Genomic DNA, 17595 nt, shown 5'->3' with positions numbered 1-17595 from the left:
GGAATTAGCGGGCCATCACAAGGAAGTCATCTCAATCGGACCAAAAAAGCGTCCGATTGAGATATGGTCGCACAGACATGCTAGATGGGTATAAAACTCAGACCTATCATGGATGACACCTATCAGTGACGGGCCGTAATTTAAGCCCGATTGAGATAACATTTCATATCTCAATCGGACCCCAAGTTGGAGCCCGTCACGTGACGGGCTCCAACTTAGGGTCCGATTGAGATAATAACTAGGCCCGTCACAGATGACTCATTCGTGACGGGCATTGTACTAATGCCCCGACTGAGATGACTTAATCTCTATCGGGCATTAACTAAAACCCGTCACAGATGAGTCATCGGTGACGGGGCCTATACTAATGCCCGATTGAGATGACTTAATACCCGTCACGGATGAGTCATCTGTGGCGGGCTCTATACTTATGCCCGATTGAGATGTATGTTTAACTATAATATGAGTAAGGTTTCTCAGATCTGATCGAAAATTTTTCTAAGTCCCGCCACTATTAGATATCAACAAGTTACAACTTCTTCTCCGGAATCCGATCTCCAAAGAACTATGAGGTTAAGAGCATTTTCAGGATGGGTGACCGATCGAGGAAATTCTTCCTGGGTGCACACGAGTGAAGACAAAGTCTGTAGAAAAGACCGGGATGGGTGACCGATCGGGAAATTCTTCCTGGGGGCATACGAGTGAAGACAAAGTGTGTAGAAAAGACTAGCCCGGCCTGGGAGAGGCGGGACGTTACATGAGGCTAGCCAAAAAATAAGATTTATTTATTTTTTTGGATTATACTCATCTGTGACGGGCATTAACTTAGTACCCGATTGAGATGAGGGTGCACAGGAGTGAAGATAAAGTTTGTAGAAAAGACTGGCCCGGCCTGGGAAAGGCGGGACGTTACATGAGGCTAGCCAAAAAATAAAATTTATTTTTTTTTGGATTATACTCATATGTGACGAAAATTTATTTATTTTGGATTAAACTTATCTGTGACGGGCATTAACTTAGTGACCGATTGAGATGAGGGTGCACACAACTGAAGACAAAGTGTGTAGAAAAGACTGGCTTGGCCTAGGAGAGGCGGGACGTTACATGAGGCTAGCCAAAAAATAAAATTTATTTTTTTGGATTATACTCATCTGTGACTGGCATTAACTTAGTGCCCAATTGAGATGAGGGTCATCTGTGACGGGCTGTAGTTAATGCCCGATTGAGATGAGGGTCATCTGTGACGTGCTATAGTTAATGCTCGATTGAGATGAGTAGTCATTTGTGACGGGCGCTAGTTGTGACCCGATTAAGATAGGTCATCCGTGACGGGTTATAGTTTGACTGGTCGTCTGGGTCAAAACTATCGGTGACGGGCTTTAATTAAGGCCCGATTGAGATAAGTTCATCCGTGACGGCCGTTTGCCTGATTGAGATAATTTTTCACATCTGTGACTTCTAGACTGTGACGGACGCCGTGCCCGATTGAGATGGGGGTTACCACCCGATTGAGATGGTGATTACCGTTCTAGTGTTTTCTCCAATTTTCTGACTTCTATGCACACACATTTCTCGAACTACTAACCTATAGAAAGTCTTTAAAAAATATATTAATCTATGTTAATAATTATTATGTACTAATGAGCTACTCCATTTTCCCTGTCGGATACAAGATTTTAAATATGCATGTTCGAATTCAGTCTAACCTCGCTTACTAGAAAATAAGGACGGAGTTAGAGTATACAAGCGAGGTGCCCAGGAACCAGTCAATAAATTTTTTTTAGCTATATCTCACCTAATTTCATTATGTTTGCATCCTTTCGATACAAATTTAGATACCTGCATCAGTTTAAACTTAATGTAAAATAAAGTAAATTAAACAAGTACTAGCACACTCTTCCTTTCATTTTAGCTTTGTCCCTGCCGGAAAAGGAGGGGAGAGGCATGAAACCGTTTCAAAGGCTTTGAGATCGTGATGGGAGCGTTACTCAAATAATGAAAGCAAAAGGCAAATAATAAAAATGCATGGAGTCGTGGTGCACATGCCGGTCGATGCTGAGCACGTTGTTACGAAGGTTTTGAATTGGACTTTATGAATGTAAAGTTGTACTTTTGACGCGGATAATACTATTGCTTGCTGTGGCATCTGGAATTTCGTGACACAAATCACACAATTACAAGCATCAAGTAGGGAATATTTTTTTTTCTTTTTGAAAAAGGCAAAAGCTTAAGTAGGGAATGTATGACCAAACGTGCAGCATCCACTAAAATGGGACGTGTATTTTTCCCTTCTACTACAACAGAATTTGTATTATTAGTAATGTAATAATCAGAAATAAAAGAGGTCTTCTAGAAGCTACACCATCAAACTGAATTGTAACCAAAGAAATACTACACAGCTGTTTGATCTGTGTTGATGCTATCCAGATCATGGTTCACGCTCAACAGCATCACCAGCAAACTGGTGACAGTGAGTGATGCCTCGGGCATATGCCACCTCCATCCAAACTCCAAAGTAGCTTTGCACGTCTTGAAGACAAACTAGACCAAAGGTCCTGCAATTTTTTCATATAAAACACTTTCTATAAGACGTCTTGGATTTTAAAATGGTGGATACCGAGCTGGCTCGGCTTGGCTCGGTATGGCTCCTTAAGATAACGAGCTAAAAGTCTCGCTCGGTTCGGCTCAGCTCGTTTCTCAGCTCGAGCCAACTCGTTTAGCTCGCGAGCTTGATCTAGACAAAAGCACACACAGTCGCGCAAAGCAGGAGGGGCGAGCGAGCGGCCAAGCAGACAATCGGAGAATCGAGCAGCAAGACCATGTGGCTAGTGACACAACAGCGCCGGCCGAACCTCGCGGGAGCAGCAGGCTCCACGGCACGTCGGCACCAGACCTGGTCATCCTCCAAACCACGCCACCTTGGACACCTGGATAGGAAGAAGAGGGACGACATGGCGGATGCCAGCGTGACCGAAAGGATATGGAGGAGTCGACTTGCGCCGGGGGGGCTCAAGCTGGTGACGATGCCGTGCTTGTGGCGTTGAGCACTTGAGCTGCTGCTACAGGCAGCCGGCCGCTCAGCCGACCAACGGAGGTGCCTCGCCCGTGGTGCTTGATGATGTGGTGCGGCCGTGCGGATCCGCAATTAGCTAGTCCAAGCTGCGTCGCCGTAGGCTGCCGTCGTTGGTGAAGTATCTAGCCCTCGTTGTTAATTTTGATAATTAATGACAAGTATTAATTGTAGACTAATCGTTGTCTTTGAGATATTTATATTGAGTTAGGTTCACATCATGAGTGTGCGTGGATGATTATCGATGGATTAAAATTGACGGCGCAAAGCGAAGGATAAGAAGATGGTAAACTAGTGTTTTTATTTTAAATTGATCGAGGCGTTGGGCGATCAAAATTGTGCTAGTTTATTTATAGCTTTGTTGTACTATTAAGAGGGGTAATGACCTAGCAAAGAGATGATTTTAATTGCCACATTAGCTCATTGCCTTTTCACTTGTGCTCACATTTCACAACACACACATGCCTTCACTGAGTTCGGCCAGACCAGGGCTGGTCTGACCGCAGGTCACCGCCCGGTATGACCGGCCACCTAGTGGCGGTCTGACCGGCATGTTTGCTCGGTCTGACCGCCCCCCTGGAGGCCGGGAGTGTGTTGCTCTGGTTTGGGTGATACAGAGCCGACGGAGCCGTATTCAGTCAGGCCGAGTTGAGGGCGGTCTGACTGGCCAGGCCGATGGGGCCCTCTGACAGAGCTACAACGGCTATAAAACTAGCCGTTGTAAAGTAGCACGGTATGACCTGCCACACACCTCCGGTCAGACCAGCAGTACACAGAATTGGGGGTTTTCGCCCCCAACTGCTAGTTTTGGTTGGTGGGAGTATAAATACTCCCCCTCCAGCAGCAAGGGGGCTTTCTTGGCACCCAATTCAGTTGCATACACCCCCTGTACCTCTCTCTCACACATTTGACCTTAGTGTTCATCCATTGTAGTGGTTGAGATTGTTCTAGCCAAGAGTCAAGTGCATTGATTCCATTGTAGAGCTAGTGTGGCACTTGATCATCTCCGAGCCGCGTCATCACTTGTTACTCTTGGAGGTTGCCGCCTCCGAGACGGCTTGTGGAGAAGTTGCCCGGTGACCTCTCCGAGAAGATTGTGGAGGAGGCCCGGCGCTGGTTGTGAGTGGTTTGGAGTTCACCATCTTCGGAGTGAAGGAAGAACTACCCCTAGTGATCGAGGCTTGGGTAGTCCTCTCCGTGGGCCGGCTTCCGCCTTGCCCACCCCTTGACGAAGGGGGCATGCAGTGGCTTCGTGGTTGAGCTGTGGAGTTGGACTCGCCTCAACGGGGAGTAGGAAACCGGCGAGTTTCCGAACCTCAGTGAAAAATCTCTTGTCTCCTTGTCTCATTTATTTGTTGCATTTACATTTGTGCAATTTACATTCCTAAAGACTTACTAGAGATCATATCACCCTAAGATTGCTAAACTAGACTTAGGAAGTGTGATTTACTTTCCTAGTGATATACTTGAGCCACTTTCACCCTAAGATTGCAAAACATAACTTAGTTGCTTAGTTAGACTTGTCCCTCACCGAGCCTAGTAATTTAGGTTAGTTTTGATTAGGTTTCATTTAATTTTAAATCGTCTATTCACCCCCCTCTAGTCGATATCTCGATCCATTTGACCATCCCCATCCATTGCTGGCCACCAGTTTGCAGTCGTGCTGCTACGCGGTTGACTGGTTGTGCCTGTGCTTGCCTTTGCGGTGTGATGGAGGTTGGTTTAGGCTGTCTTTGACACATCAGCACATGCGGTGTCTGGTGGATTGATGGGTTACAGATGGTGGGTTGGTTTGATGGGTTAGCTGTATGCTCTATGCCTCCGGCTCGCTCGTTTGGCTCGTGAGCCAGCTCGAGCTGGCTCGTTATCTCCAACAAGCTAAAATGTTAACTCAGCTTGTTAGAAAAATGCAATGAGCCGAGCCGAGTTAGTCACGAGCAAAGAGACCAAAGAGACCAAAACATCTTATACTCCCTCTGTCCCATTTTAAGTGCAACCATACGTTTTCGCGCTCAACTTTAATCGTTCGTCTCATTTGAATATTTTTTATAATCAATATTTTTGTTGTTTTGAGATGATAAAAATGAATAGTACTTTACTCGTGACTTATGTTTTTAATTTTTTTTCAAAAATTTTTCAAATAAGAGAACGATTAAAATGGGATGGAGGGAGTAATATGGAATGAGTAAAATGGGATGGAGGGAGTAATATGGAATGAGGGGAGTATCTGAATAGGGTGTTGCATTGAGAGAGATAAGAGGTGATCGGAGTGCATTTTTCAGTGAGACCATCCAACGAAGGAGGAAGAGAAAACAATTATTGACTTCTATTGACGTCGGGTTGCACAAAGGAATTTTTTTTATTTTTAATATTTAAAGAAATACTATATCGGCGGAAAGATTTACAAAAATAGACCTTGCCGCCCTCTATTTGGGCGGCAAGCTGACGTGGCACACGGCGTCGTGACGGTGCCGTGTGGGCATTTTGCGTTTAGACTCTTGCAGCCGCAAGGGGATAAATGCAATTTTTGCTCTGCCAAAAAAGCAATTGGCTAGTTCTTTTTGCATCTGAGCAAGCCTTAGCCCATCTTGCATGATCTGTTAGTGAAGTGAGCGGCAGCATCATGGAGAGGCATTCAAGATGTGCTAGTATTACAACCACCAGAGTTGTTGTTCCCACCGATGTTGCTTCCATCATTGGCAATCAAACTGCTAGTATTATTGCCATTGCAGTTGTTGTCGCCGTTGTTATTGCCACCATTGCCAGAGGCGGTGTTACATCCATCGCTGTTGTTGTTCCCATTGTCCTCAACTGGCTGTGTGAGACTACATGGGAAGAACTTGTTCCCTGCAGCAGTTCGAAATGAAGTTTATAAGAATTCAATCCAATTAACCAGTACTGAAAACGCATGCTGATGCAATTAGAAGAAACAATAAGTAATACACAGTGGTCTATCAAAGTTCATATGCAATCGTTTTGTACTATATTGAACAAATGTTGGAGTAACTATAACCTTCTAAACCAATTTTCTGTTTTGTGCAAGATGCAAGTCATCTCAAACTAAAATAATATATTTTGTCTTACCATTTCAATTATTTGAGAATGTGACTACAAGGCCAACTGTTACAACAATCAACATGAGCCCAATCCCTCACTGTAAGTGCTGCATTGTCTGTTCTCACTCTGACATACCAATACGAATTAGTTTGCTATTTCAATAGGGCAACCAAATTGTACTGGCACAATATAAATATTCAGCTAGTTCATCTATGAGTAACCACAGCAGTATAGGAGAAAATACTTAGGTAAATAACTAAAATAATTGAACTCCACTTACCTGTGCAAATGGATCTTCCTCTTCTACTGGACAGTCCAATTCTTGTGGTACTTGTTCACCCAACTTTTCATAAAGTGCCTACATTTAAAAAGTAGCCAACTAGGTTTAGAAACTAAAAACTAAACCTAAGAGTAAAAGTATTATTGTAACTTCATACCAATAACAACTTGTCAGTTCGTTCCTATTTTTTGCGCATGTATTGATTCTCTCGGAGTAGTTGTTCATTTTGTCGAGCCATATTTTGAGTTTGTTGAGCCATATTTTGGAAAGCAATTGAATTGGCAGGTCGAACATTTGTTGATTTGGCCACAGCCAAAATATTAGCCTTCCTAACAGCTCCATTCGCTATCTGTACGCGACCATGTGGCAAGCCACCATTGGTGCTGTACAATACATTCTCATCTAGGTCTCTTTGTTGCCAATCATCTGGATATTTAGCCCTAAGACCTGTTAAATAATCAGTCTACAAAAAGGTTGGAATTTAGTACCAAACAAAACATTCCTTCAATGGAAAGAATAGAAGCAGAAACCATACCACACGCTTTTGTGCTTTCTAGCTTGGGATTGGTCCAATATTTCCATCATTATCTATATTTTTAAAGCCAGTCTTCATTGCACTAAAAGTGTTTAGTGTTGTAGCTTTCTCAGGTCCAAATTTTACTCCCTAAAACATAATTGGTTTGATGAGCAATACCCTATGAATAAAACTAATGAAAAACCATGCTGAAAAGATATGGTACCATATATTGTTGTGTCTCTGTGAATGGCCGGGAACCTCCTCGGTTTTGGGCAACATCCTCAGAATTAAGGCGTGCTTGTTGGCCTCTCTTTCTTTTTGCCTTGAACTCTTCAGTACACCAATAATCTGCAAGGTATGAAAATCCATTGTCTCTGCACCAATCAACAGGGCCATCCTTATATTCATCAACTTCAAGTTCCTTTGGGCGTGCTAATGCATCATCAATCTGCTCCCCAATTTTATCATGGTACACCTTGACAGAATCGACACGAAGCTGATACATCATTTGCCTCACTGATTTCGCTGCATAATTTTCCAAAACACGGTCAGCCTCTACCTTGTCCGCCTCATTGACACAGAATGCATTCTGCATGTACCAAGTTAATATATATTAGATAGCAATTTAATTGCTTGTCAATGTAATTTGAAGGACATTTTAACAATGACTTACCCAAAATTCTTGCTTCACCTTATCTGCCTTTGTGACTCCTGAGTCGTCTTCCTTTTCATAGTAATCAAACCATGAGGTTGCTAGACGGCTGCTGATGATTAAACCATTCTCATCCTTCTCTTCAATAATGCCAAGGTATTCTCGTTTAAGAATAATTCCCATATGTGTACCATATTTGGGGTCTGATTTCAATAGAGGGTATGTTACGTACTCAAATTGCCTAAAGAAAACACCCATGTGAGAATTGTTCCATTAAGAGGAGAAAAACATAGACAACACATGTACAGAGCTTTTGTATACATACCCATATTAGATTTGAAGAACATGTATGCTACTCAATTTATCACGTCACAAACATATCGGCTTTGAACAATACAAATTCTATAGAACAGAAATTAAGATAGCCTCTAATTTATTAGAGCAATTAACAAAGTAATAAGCATTAGTAGAAAATCTGTAGGGTTCTAGAAATGCAGATACTTACTCATCACCCCGAGGTTTCAGCGCGATCTTTCGACCCCGCGGAGGTACTTTTAGTGCAGTTCTTGAGCCCTTCTTCCTCCCTCTTTTATTTGGTGGCACACTGCTCATGCCACTTCCAGAAATATTGGTGGCTTGGGAGGCATTATCAGTATTGCTACTATTACCAGCACAAAGTCTCTGGGAGGAGTTAGCACCGGAGTTACTACTGCCACCTCCATTGATCATTTCCGGGACTCTGTTTTTTGCATTAGTAGCACTAGCATTGCTCCTTGTGGAGATGTTCCTGCCTTGTTGCTGTCTTGCAAGCCGCTTCCGATGAATGCTGTTCATTTCCTGCAATGTTATATCCATTTATTAGTTTTAGAAGAGCACCATCGGTCCATAAAAAAAGAAGAATAATAGCATATATTTTCATAGCATGGAATCATTCAAATAAATAATAATCCATCAGTGCTTAATATAAAACCTTTATAAAGTACAAAATGACCTTAGGTACTTAAAGGTTAAAAAGTCATATGAAAGTTGGCAGCTGCATAAATAAATTAATAGACACAAAATACAATAGATATTTATAGATATTTCAATCTCAATAGCTTAAACTAAAAATCATTTGGATCATAAGCTGGGGGCTGTGTCCCTTCATCTTCTTCATCATTTTCTTCTTCTTCTTCTTCTTCTTCTTCTTCTTCTTCATTGTCATCTTCATCGTAATTATCTTCAGCCTGCGTTTGCTTTTCTAGGAATTCTAAGTCTTTTGCATTGGTTATCTCATCCAAAATAGGTGGAGTCATATTTCCTAAGTCAGCCCCAAGGTCAATAATAAAAGTGCCTTCCAATCTATCTTCTTGATAGAATGATACATCTTGGGTTTGATCATCATTTGGGTTGGAATCATTATTTGTGTTCTCAACTTTCTGGACATAACCCCATGGATTGACATGATGTACAACCCACCATTCTGATAGATCACGTCTTGTAGTGCATGGGTAAGGCAAATAATATACTTGTGTAACTTGACTAGCCATCACAAATGGTTCAAAAGTTGAAAGCCTAGACGTGTGCTTAATTTCAACTAAACCCAAATTGTCAGTACGCCGAACACCGGTAGATGTTGGGTCAAACCAATAACAGTCAAACAAAACCAATTCAAGGTTCATGTTGCCTTCCCAACTAATCTTGAGTATGTCTTTTATAATACCATAGTACTCTAGCACATCATTGTTTTCGCCAACACAAGACACACACCCCACTGTTGGTTGTTGTTAACCCTGATTTCTTACTCTCGTACTTCTCTGAACGAAACCTATATCCATTGATATCATAAACTCCATAAGTGGAAACTGTACTTCGAAAACCATAAGACATTTGACGCAAAGCATTGTGTATACTAGATGACTTCATGCACTGCAAATGACAGATATTAGTGTTAGTTTTAGTTGATTGCAGATTGAAGGAAAGACAATGTCTCAAGTGGTTAGAGTCATACTTCAGTTCTGAACCAATCAAAGAAATTAGGCCCATTTCTAATACCACGACCAGATTTCCATCCATTTAATCGCAAGTCTCGCAACTGATTTGGTGTTGGTGAAATTCGGCTCTTCCATTGTTCCTTATCATATTTACTACATTAACAAACTTATTTAGAATTATGGCATAAAAATATATGAATGACTCATAGTAGATTTGAAACGTACTTGAAGAAATCATCCATTTCTGGTGTGTTTGTCAATATGTATAAGGTAGCAGCCTTGTACTGTTCCATTGTGAGTGCACGGCAGCCCCGTGGGCTAATACACCGGCCAGGGTACTGAAATATTTCTAGGTTGCATGTACTATCAAATTGTGAGCTGCCATCATCATATCGATACATCTTGTTTCTAGCAGACCGAACTTTAGGATTGAAATAGAGTGAAAGAAAATTAGATGTTTCCTCAACTAGGTAGGCCTCAACAATGGAACCCTCAACTCGAGCTTTATTTCACACTTTCTTTCTAAGTTTTTGGATAAACCTACATGGCAGGACCAAATGCATTAGGGTTAGTAAACTCTATAAAAACAAGTTAATGTTTTACTTCTTGTTTTACCTCTCATATGGATAATTCCAACGAAATTGGACAGGACCTCCAAGTCGAGCTTTGTAACGCCCTGGAAATCGCCCTAAATTTAAATCGTGCTTTAATGCATTTCTAGAAATTTTAAAAGCCTAAAAGAGCCTTCAACAATTAAAATTCACCAAGATTTATATCAAATTGGCTTGTGGGTATTTTTAATAAATTCCCCATGCTTAAAAATGTTTAATCAATTTTTACTTGAATTTTCAGAGCATCCTAAATAATTTTAAGGCAACAAAAACTATTAAAGAATTTTATAAAATGGAAAATATAAAAGAAATCCTCTTCCTCCTCTTGGGCCTCTTCTGGCCCATCTCTCCATCTCTCCCTCTCTTGGCCCAGCCGCCCCCTCTCCTTCCCTCTCTCCCCTCCCCTCCCTCTCCTTGGGCCAGCCAGCTCCTCCCCTCCCGCAGACCGAAGTCTGTTTTGCCTCCTCCGCGCGCCCAGTCATAGACAGGTGTGCTTCCTCTCGATGACAGGTGGGTCCCACTCGTCATCCCTAACCTCCAGCCATCCTCTCTCTCTCTCCGGCCGAATTCCAAGCGACGGCAACCTCCGATTCGCCTCCTCCACTTGCCGTTTCATCAAATTAATTGAGGGGAATTAATTCCCACCTCATCCTCTCCAATTCCCCCATAATTTCCCACTCAATCCCGTATTATTCGTGGTGGATTTTGATGATGTTCTTTAATGGTGAGCTCCACCATGGCCGGCGTCGATCTCCCTACCCGGCGTCTCTCTCCCTCCCCTCCGGCCTATAAAAGGGACCCCCGACTCCCTCCTCTCTCCCCTCACACCGCCGCCCTCTCCCTCCTCTCTCCGCGGCCGCCGCGCCGCTCTCTTCTTGTGCTGCCGCCGTCGCAACTCTGGCCGCCCCTCGCCGGTGGTCGGGACCTCATCGGAGCCCGGCGTCGCCACCATCCGCTTTGCCGCTTCCTCCTCTTCCCCGTCCACCCCTCCGTGGAGCACGAGGACCGCGGGAACGACGACGACACCGACGACCCGAAGTTCCTCGCCGTTTCTTCCTCACCGCCGGCAACACCGTCGACCTCTCGCCGCCGTGTCTGCTCGATGAGAACCGTCATCTCCTCCCCTTTCCGTTTTTCCCCTTCCCGTACTCCGTCGCACCGTCGCCGCGCCGATGGCCGTCGCCGGCGTGCCGCCTGGCTCGGGTGCTTCTCCTTCCCGGCCGTGCTTGTGCGCCGTGAGCCGCCCTCATGGTGTACCGAGCGGCTGCCAAGTGGGACCCGCTCGTGGACCCCTCTCTCTCTTCTCTGTGCAATAAATCAATTTCCTTTAGAAAAATAATTCACAAAATTGTAAATTTCCATTTAAACAGCACATAAACTTCAAATGGCCATATCTTGACCGTTTGAACTCGGAATTGACCCGTTCAAATCTCTAATTTCTCCTAAAAATGAGTAGAACCCATTTATGTGCTTTATTGCTTCTGTTTATATGGTTTTTATTAGCCTTTTTGTATTTCTTCACATTGGTCGTGTAGATCCTGCCGTTCCGGAGGATCAGCTCTTCATCGCCATCGACGTCGAAGACTTTGTGAGCGATCAAGGCAAGTCATATCTACCTTGAACATGTTGAATCCCATATTGTGAAAATTATGTTGTTTTACTTATATTGCATTGCTTTATAAATTATACCGTTCATTATTAATATTGTTTTATTAGTTATTCCTATGCTCTTGGTTATGGCCATGATGTTGATTTGATATCCATGATCTTTGTGAACCCTAGTAAAATTATAACTTGACTAGTCTAGTACCCTACATGATGGACTGACTAGTTGCTTTAGGTAAATGCTTAGTTATGCTTAGTTCCAACCTAGAACTTTTGGTTAAACTAGACTATGGTGGTTAACAACTAAAACTGGATTAGTTATGGACTATTGACGGGTTTGTCAATAGGTGGGTGATAAAATGCTTTGTGCAACTAAAATATATTTTTGGGTTGGGCTCGGGGTGCAAGCTGGTTACTTTGGTAGTCGTATCCCGGCTAATATAAGGACTGGTCTTCGGGCCTCTGTTGCAAGGCATCTTCGTGCAACCACAAGTCTAGTGGGTAAGGCCTGACTGGAAGTTTAGATCTTCTCAAAACAGAGACCATTGGTTGGAAGGGTGTGGGGTCAGGATTAAGGCCGTTTTTTCACCCGGCGCAAGGGGGGGCCTGTCTCGTCCCGGGGGATCCGACAACCTTTACCTTGTCGGGGACCGGCGGGTGGCGAAACCTCAACGGGTTCTCCTGTTTTGGGTAGACCTAGATGGATAGTCTTGTCACGACCTCTATCCGAGTACCGTGGTGGTACCCGGCGCGTGGCAACGCGTGTTGAGGTTGTGTCTTGTGGGTAAAGTTGTACACCTCTGATCAGAGTTAAAAACTATTCGAATAGCCGCGCCCTCGGTTATGGGCAAGCTGAGCAGTGTACCCAAAGTTAGTTTTGTTTTACAAAACCTTGGGAGGGTGAAATCATGATGGTGTAGTCATGTGGAGATTAGCCTGGGTTAAGGCAGGTTCGCAGGCTCATGCGACCTTGGTGATATTATAATATTGGCTTAGAATAGGATCGTGTTTTAAAATGTGCTTTAACCTGATTAAAATGTTTAAACTATGGCTTTATGCAAAATAAACCCTATTAGGCCATTTCCTTGTTTCCCCCTATGCATTATTGTTGCATTTCCGGTGTGACTTGCTGAGTACGGTGGTGGTACTCACTCTTGTTCACAAAAATAATCCAGAGGATGGACCTGAGGAAGATGAAGGCTTGGATCTCTAGTTCGCTCCGTCGTCGAGTGCCTGTGGTTGCTGTTGTTCCGTAGTCTTCCGCTGTTTTATTTGTTTATCTTTGAGTGCGAGGGCTTGAGTCATCCATGTAATAAAGTACTTCCTTTACGCTTCCGCAAGTGTGGCTTGTAATAATCAACAATGTCTATGTGTACCTCGCCTCCTGGGACGAGGATTAATGCACTGAGCGTTTGGAAATGGTGTATATTTCCGGGCGTGACAAGCTTCATAGGGAAGATGTATGATGAGATGTTGCATTGGATTATAGAAACCAGGTGGGAATATTTTTTCCAATTTGTAAATAAGAACAGCTACATACTCTTCTAAAGAGCGGATGGTATCATTGTTTAGTTCTTTTGAACATAACTGCCTATAAAAGAAACTGAACTTTGCCAAACACTTCCAAACACTCTCTGGAATAAATCCACGGAATGCAACAGGTAGCAAACGTTCCATGAAAACATGGTAGTCATGACTTTTTAGGCCAAAAATTTTTCTTTGTAGTAGGTTAACCCCACGCCTAATATTGGCAGCATATCCATCAGGAAACTTTAGTTCTTGAAACCATTTGAGAATTGTTGTCTTGTCATTCCTATCAATACAAAATGATGCCCTTGGTTTATGCCATTTTCCATTACCCTTCGACACTAATTGCAGTAATGGACGACTACAAATTTCAGCCAAATCTTTCCTTGCCTTCACATTATCCTTTGTTTTATCTTGTATGTCAAAGCATGTGTTCCATATAGATTCAGCTACATTTTTCTCATTGTGCATCAAATCAATATTGTGCTGCAGCTTCAGCTTATCAAAGTACAGAAGTTGCCAAAAACAGCTTATATGAGTCCAATGGTGTGTTTTACCAAAGTTTTCTGTATCATCCACACACACGTACATTTCTTCTTTAATTTCTTCTCCTGTCAGAATCCTTGGTGGCTCATCAAGCATAAATGTGTTCTTTCTAAATGCATTTAGTTGAGTTCTGAATTCATGTTCGTTGGGTAGAAAGCGTCTATGACAATCAAATCAACAAGGCTTTCTACCATTACGGAGCTGAAAAGATTGAGAATTACCCATACAAATTGGACATGCCAAACGACAATGGGTGCTCCACCCAGCAAATATCCCATATGCAGGAAAATCATGGATTGACCATAGAAATATTCCCCTCATTGTAAAGTTTTGCTTGCGTGAAGCATCCCAGGTTTCTACCCCCTCCCATAACTTCAGAAGTTCATCAACTAAAGGTTGCATTAGAACACTTAATTTTTTCCCTGGATGCTCTGGTCCAGGGATGACAAGAGTAAGGAATGTGTACTCGGGCCTCATACACACACTGGGAGGGAAATTTAAGGGAGTTATAAATACTGGCCAGCAAGAGTATGGAGCAGCACCTAAACTATATGGAGTAAACCCATCAGTTGCTAAAGCAAGACGAACATTTCTTGGATCTTGTGCAAAATCTTGAAAGTCCTCATCAAATTGTTGCCATGCCTCGCCATCACATGGGTGAACCATGTTACCAGATCGTGAGCGACTATGGGACTGCAGTAATCTTGCTATCTCCTCATGTGCATATAACCTTTGTAATCTATCCTTAATAGGCAGGTAGCGCAAAACTTTACGTGGGGTTTTGTTTTGGCCATTCTCATAACGAGAAGTACCACAGAAATCACACTTCTCTTTATGCTCATCTTCCTTGTAGTAAAGCATGCAGTTGTTGTAACAAACATCAATTTTAACATATGGCATACCAAGACCTTCTAGCAATTTTTTTGAACGGTAAAAGTCCTTAGCCAACTTAGACTTAGGAGGTAAGAATTCATGGATTATCCCTAAAACATCATCATAATGTGCAACTGACATGTTATACTGTGACTTCATAGCTAGCAAACGAGCTACAACTGAGAGACATGAGTGTGTTGTATTCTCATAGATCAATTCATCAGCATTAGCAACCATCCTATAGAATGCTTTAGCATAATGTGCAGGTTCTTCACTACTTTCTGGTGGCTGTGCACTGGCTAAGTCAACCAACATATTATCCATCCTATCAGATTCACCAAATCCCTCATGATCTATTAATGAAGGCCCAGGATCATTGTCATTTATCACTGGTCTCTCACCATGTGATGTCCATATTCCATAGTTCTCTTTATATCCGTATTTGCACAAGTGCAACTCTATTGTATCCCTTTTGTGCCTAAAATAATTCCGACATTGGGCGCATGGACACTTAATAGTACCATCTTTAACAACTTCTTGCATAGAAAATGCACGGTTTAAGAACTGTGTTGTATTATCAATCCATTCATTAGTGGGAGCTTTGCCACGTGTCCAACCACTATACATCCATTCACGACTTGTCATTCTGTGGTTAAAAACAGATTCAATTCTTAATAAATAATTTTAACGTGCATATATGTCACTCTTATTTATCACACCATAAATAACATCATCTACATAGCACAAAAAGAAATTATGCACAATATAATCAACATTTAGAATGAAAAGGTTCATGTGAAGGTTGTTATTGTTCTATCACTTACTGCACAAAATATATTACAGTGAAGTAAGTTGAAAATCCTGGTTACCTCGGATTTGGTATTGACAATGAGACGATGGTAAGCAATAACTTGTCAGCACTTCAGATGAGTTCGCCGCAATCTGTAAATATTAGCCAACATTACAGTTCCATTTTGCATAGTAAAGGTGAAACTTTCAAGAAAAATATGTATGTCATGCTTTTACTAAGATGCACCAGGATGATGGTGTATCATCCTTTAAGAGAAAATCACTCTTTTTATGAAGCTCAAAGTTTATTCACTGCCTACAAGCTCAATTGTGCTAAAATTACTATTCTCTCATAGGAACATAAATGTTGTACAGTCCAAACAACAACAAAATTACTATAGTCTCAGTATAAAGCATTCATTGACAGGAGGATAGTGACATGCTTAGAGTGCTGAAGAAATTAATACTTACGAATAGTGAGGGATTTATTCAAACTAGCAGTCAAAATTTAAAGATCTTTGGGATAAATTCCATGCTACCAGTATAAAGCTTGTAATGAAATTCTAGAGAAAAAAAACCAGCAGATCCATGGGAGTATTGCCTCAAATCATATGAAAATCCCTAAGAACTGCAAGCTTTATCAGAGTTCGTTAAAAATAAACAAAAAAGTACCTGCTTCCCTACAGCTTAACAAGTGCAGCAAGAGGAGTCGATGGAGTCCCGGGATTAGGTCCTGATCTGGATGGAGTTGAGGCAAGGATTGAGTACAGCTTCAGCTCTGGACTTGGAGCAAATCCACAAGCGCTGCAGCCACAGATCGACGCGGCAACATCTTCTAGTCCACCATTGGAGCAAATCCTAGCCACAGGAGAGCTACAATATGAAGGGGATTCGAGGGGAGAAACCTACATGGGTGGATTTGAAGGATTTGGAGTGGGGAAGAGGAAGAGGCTGGATGGATTTGAAGGATTTGGAGTAAGAGGAAGAGGAGGCTGGAGGGGATGAGAAGAGGAGAAGGATTAGATGGAAGTAAAGAGGCTTCTAGACAGGGTGGTGAATGAAGCGGTTTTTTCTCTCTCTCTTTTTTTTATGTGTGCCCGCGAAACACCAATTTTTTTTGGCACTCTGTCCATCCATCTGGCGCCAAAGCGAAAATAGCTGCCCACCTAACTCCCACCAAAACCTATTATTTTCACTGACTGCCCCATTCACGTCAGAAAAATCGCATTATTGTGACAGGTTGTGAATCCTCGTCAAGAAAATTCTATTTTTCTGACGTTAGTACAAGCTCGTCAGGAAAATTAGATTTTTCGCGATAGGAGCCATTGTAAACGTCAGTAAAATAATTGGCCGTCAGGCCTAGTCCGGTTTTTGGTAGTGCCCCTAAAAAGACCGTCATACGCCCGTGTGCCACGTCAGCTTGCCGCCCAAATAGAGGGCAGCAGGGTCTATTTTTGTAAATCTTTTCGCCGATATAATATTTTTGTAAATATTTAAAATATAAATTTAAAAATGAAAAAAGATCTTGAGCAAAGAGCAATGGACCCAATCATGTGTACGGGCCTGTATTTGGCCCAAATGACAATGCTTCCTTCTGGGCCAGTATCTGTCATGGCGGGCTTGAATTTGGTTTGAAATTTACTAATTTAGCATCCATCCCTCTTTTCACTCTCTCATTTGTTATTGGTAAATAAATAAATGTCTCTACCAAAAAAAACGATACATCTTTTCTAATGTAGTACTGAATAAAGAATAGCATACTTATTATTGGTCTACCTTTTTAACTTTTGTGCCAAAGCTCAAAAGGCAATACATTTAGGAAGGGGCTTAATGTTCTTCCTCGATCCATCTTCCATCGTACTCCTGTCCAGGCGTCCGCGTCGTCGCGTATCGCCGAAGTCCCGATGTCGCAGCCGCTTCGTCTCCTCTCCCCAGTTCCCTCCGGCCTCCACTTCTGCTTCATCGCTGATGATCGGATAATCGCCACGTCCATTTTAATTTTACTATAAAAAAGTTTACTAGGCTACTAAGACCCATTTTAATATTTTATACGGGGACCCAATTTGACCTGCACGCTCCCGGTGATTTGCAATCT

At 42.3% G+C, this 17595-nt stretch overlaps 1 protein-coding gene across 13 annotated transcripts; it reads right to left on the bottom strand.

The window, feature by feature from the left end:
• Positions 1-5209: 5209 nt before the first annotated feature.
• Positions 5210-16556, bottom strand: LOC127774613 (uncharacterized). 13 transcript variants are annotated; one of them, XM_052300885.1, is made up of 14 exons: positions 16173-16556; positions 15581-15653; positions 10165-10237; positions 9775-10089; positions 9567-9702; positions 9326-9484; positions 8082-8413; positions 7598-7817; positions 7148-7513; positions 6943-7071; positions 6565-6870; positions 6408-6485; positions 6155-6253; positions 5212-5917 (listed from the first exon to the last, which is right to left on the bottom strand). In XM_052300885.1, exons 4-10 carry the CDS (start codon positions 9948-9950, stop codon positions 6961-6963), a joined length of 1500 nt encoding a protein of 499 aa, XP_052156845.1. In that variant the 5' UTR covers positions 9951-10089; positions 10165-10237; positions 15581-15653; positions 16173-16556; the 3' UTR covers positions 5212-5917; positions 6155-6253; positions 6408-6485; positions 6565-6870; positions 6943-6960. The 13 variants fall into 13 exon arrangements, 9 of the variants coding, with proteins under 9 accessions (XP_052156848.1, XP_052156847.1, XP_052156845.1 ...); XM_052300886.1 differs by having other exon boundaries at positions 10165-10225; XM_052300887.1 differs by having other exon boundaries at positions 5211-5917; positions 6565-6854; positions 9775-10225.
• Positions 16557-17595: the final 1039 nt, after the last annotated feature.

Source organism: Oryza glaberrima, chromosome 5 (genome assembly GCF_000147395.1).
Source record: "Oryza glaberrima chromosome 5, OglaRS2, whole genome shotgun sequence".
NCBI classification, from domain to species: Eukaryota; Viridiplantae; Streptophyta; class Magnoliopsida; order Poales; family Poaceae; genus Oryza; species Oryza glaberrima.
This window is presented reverse-complemented; position numbering and strand designations above follow the sequence as displayed.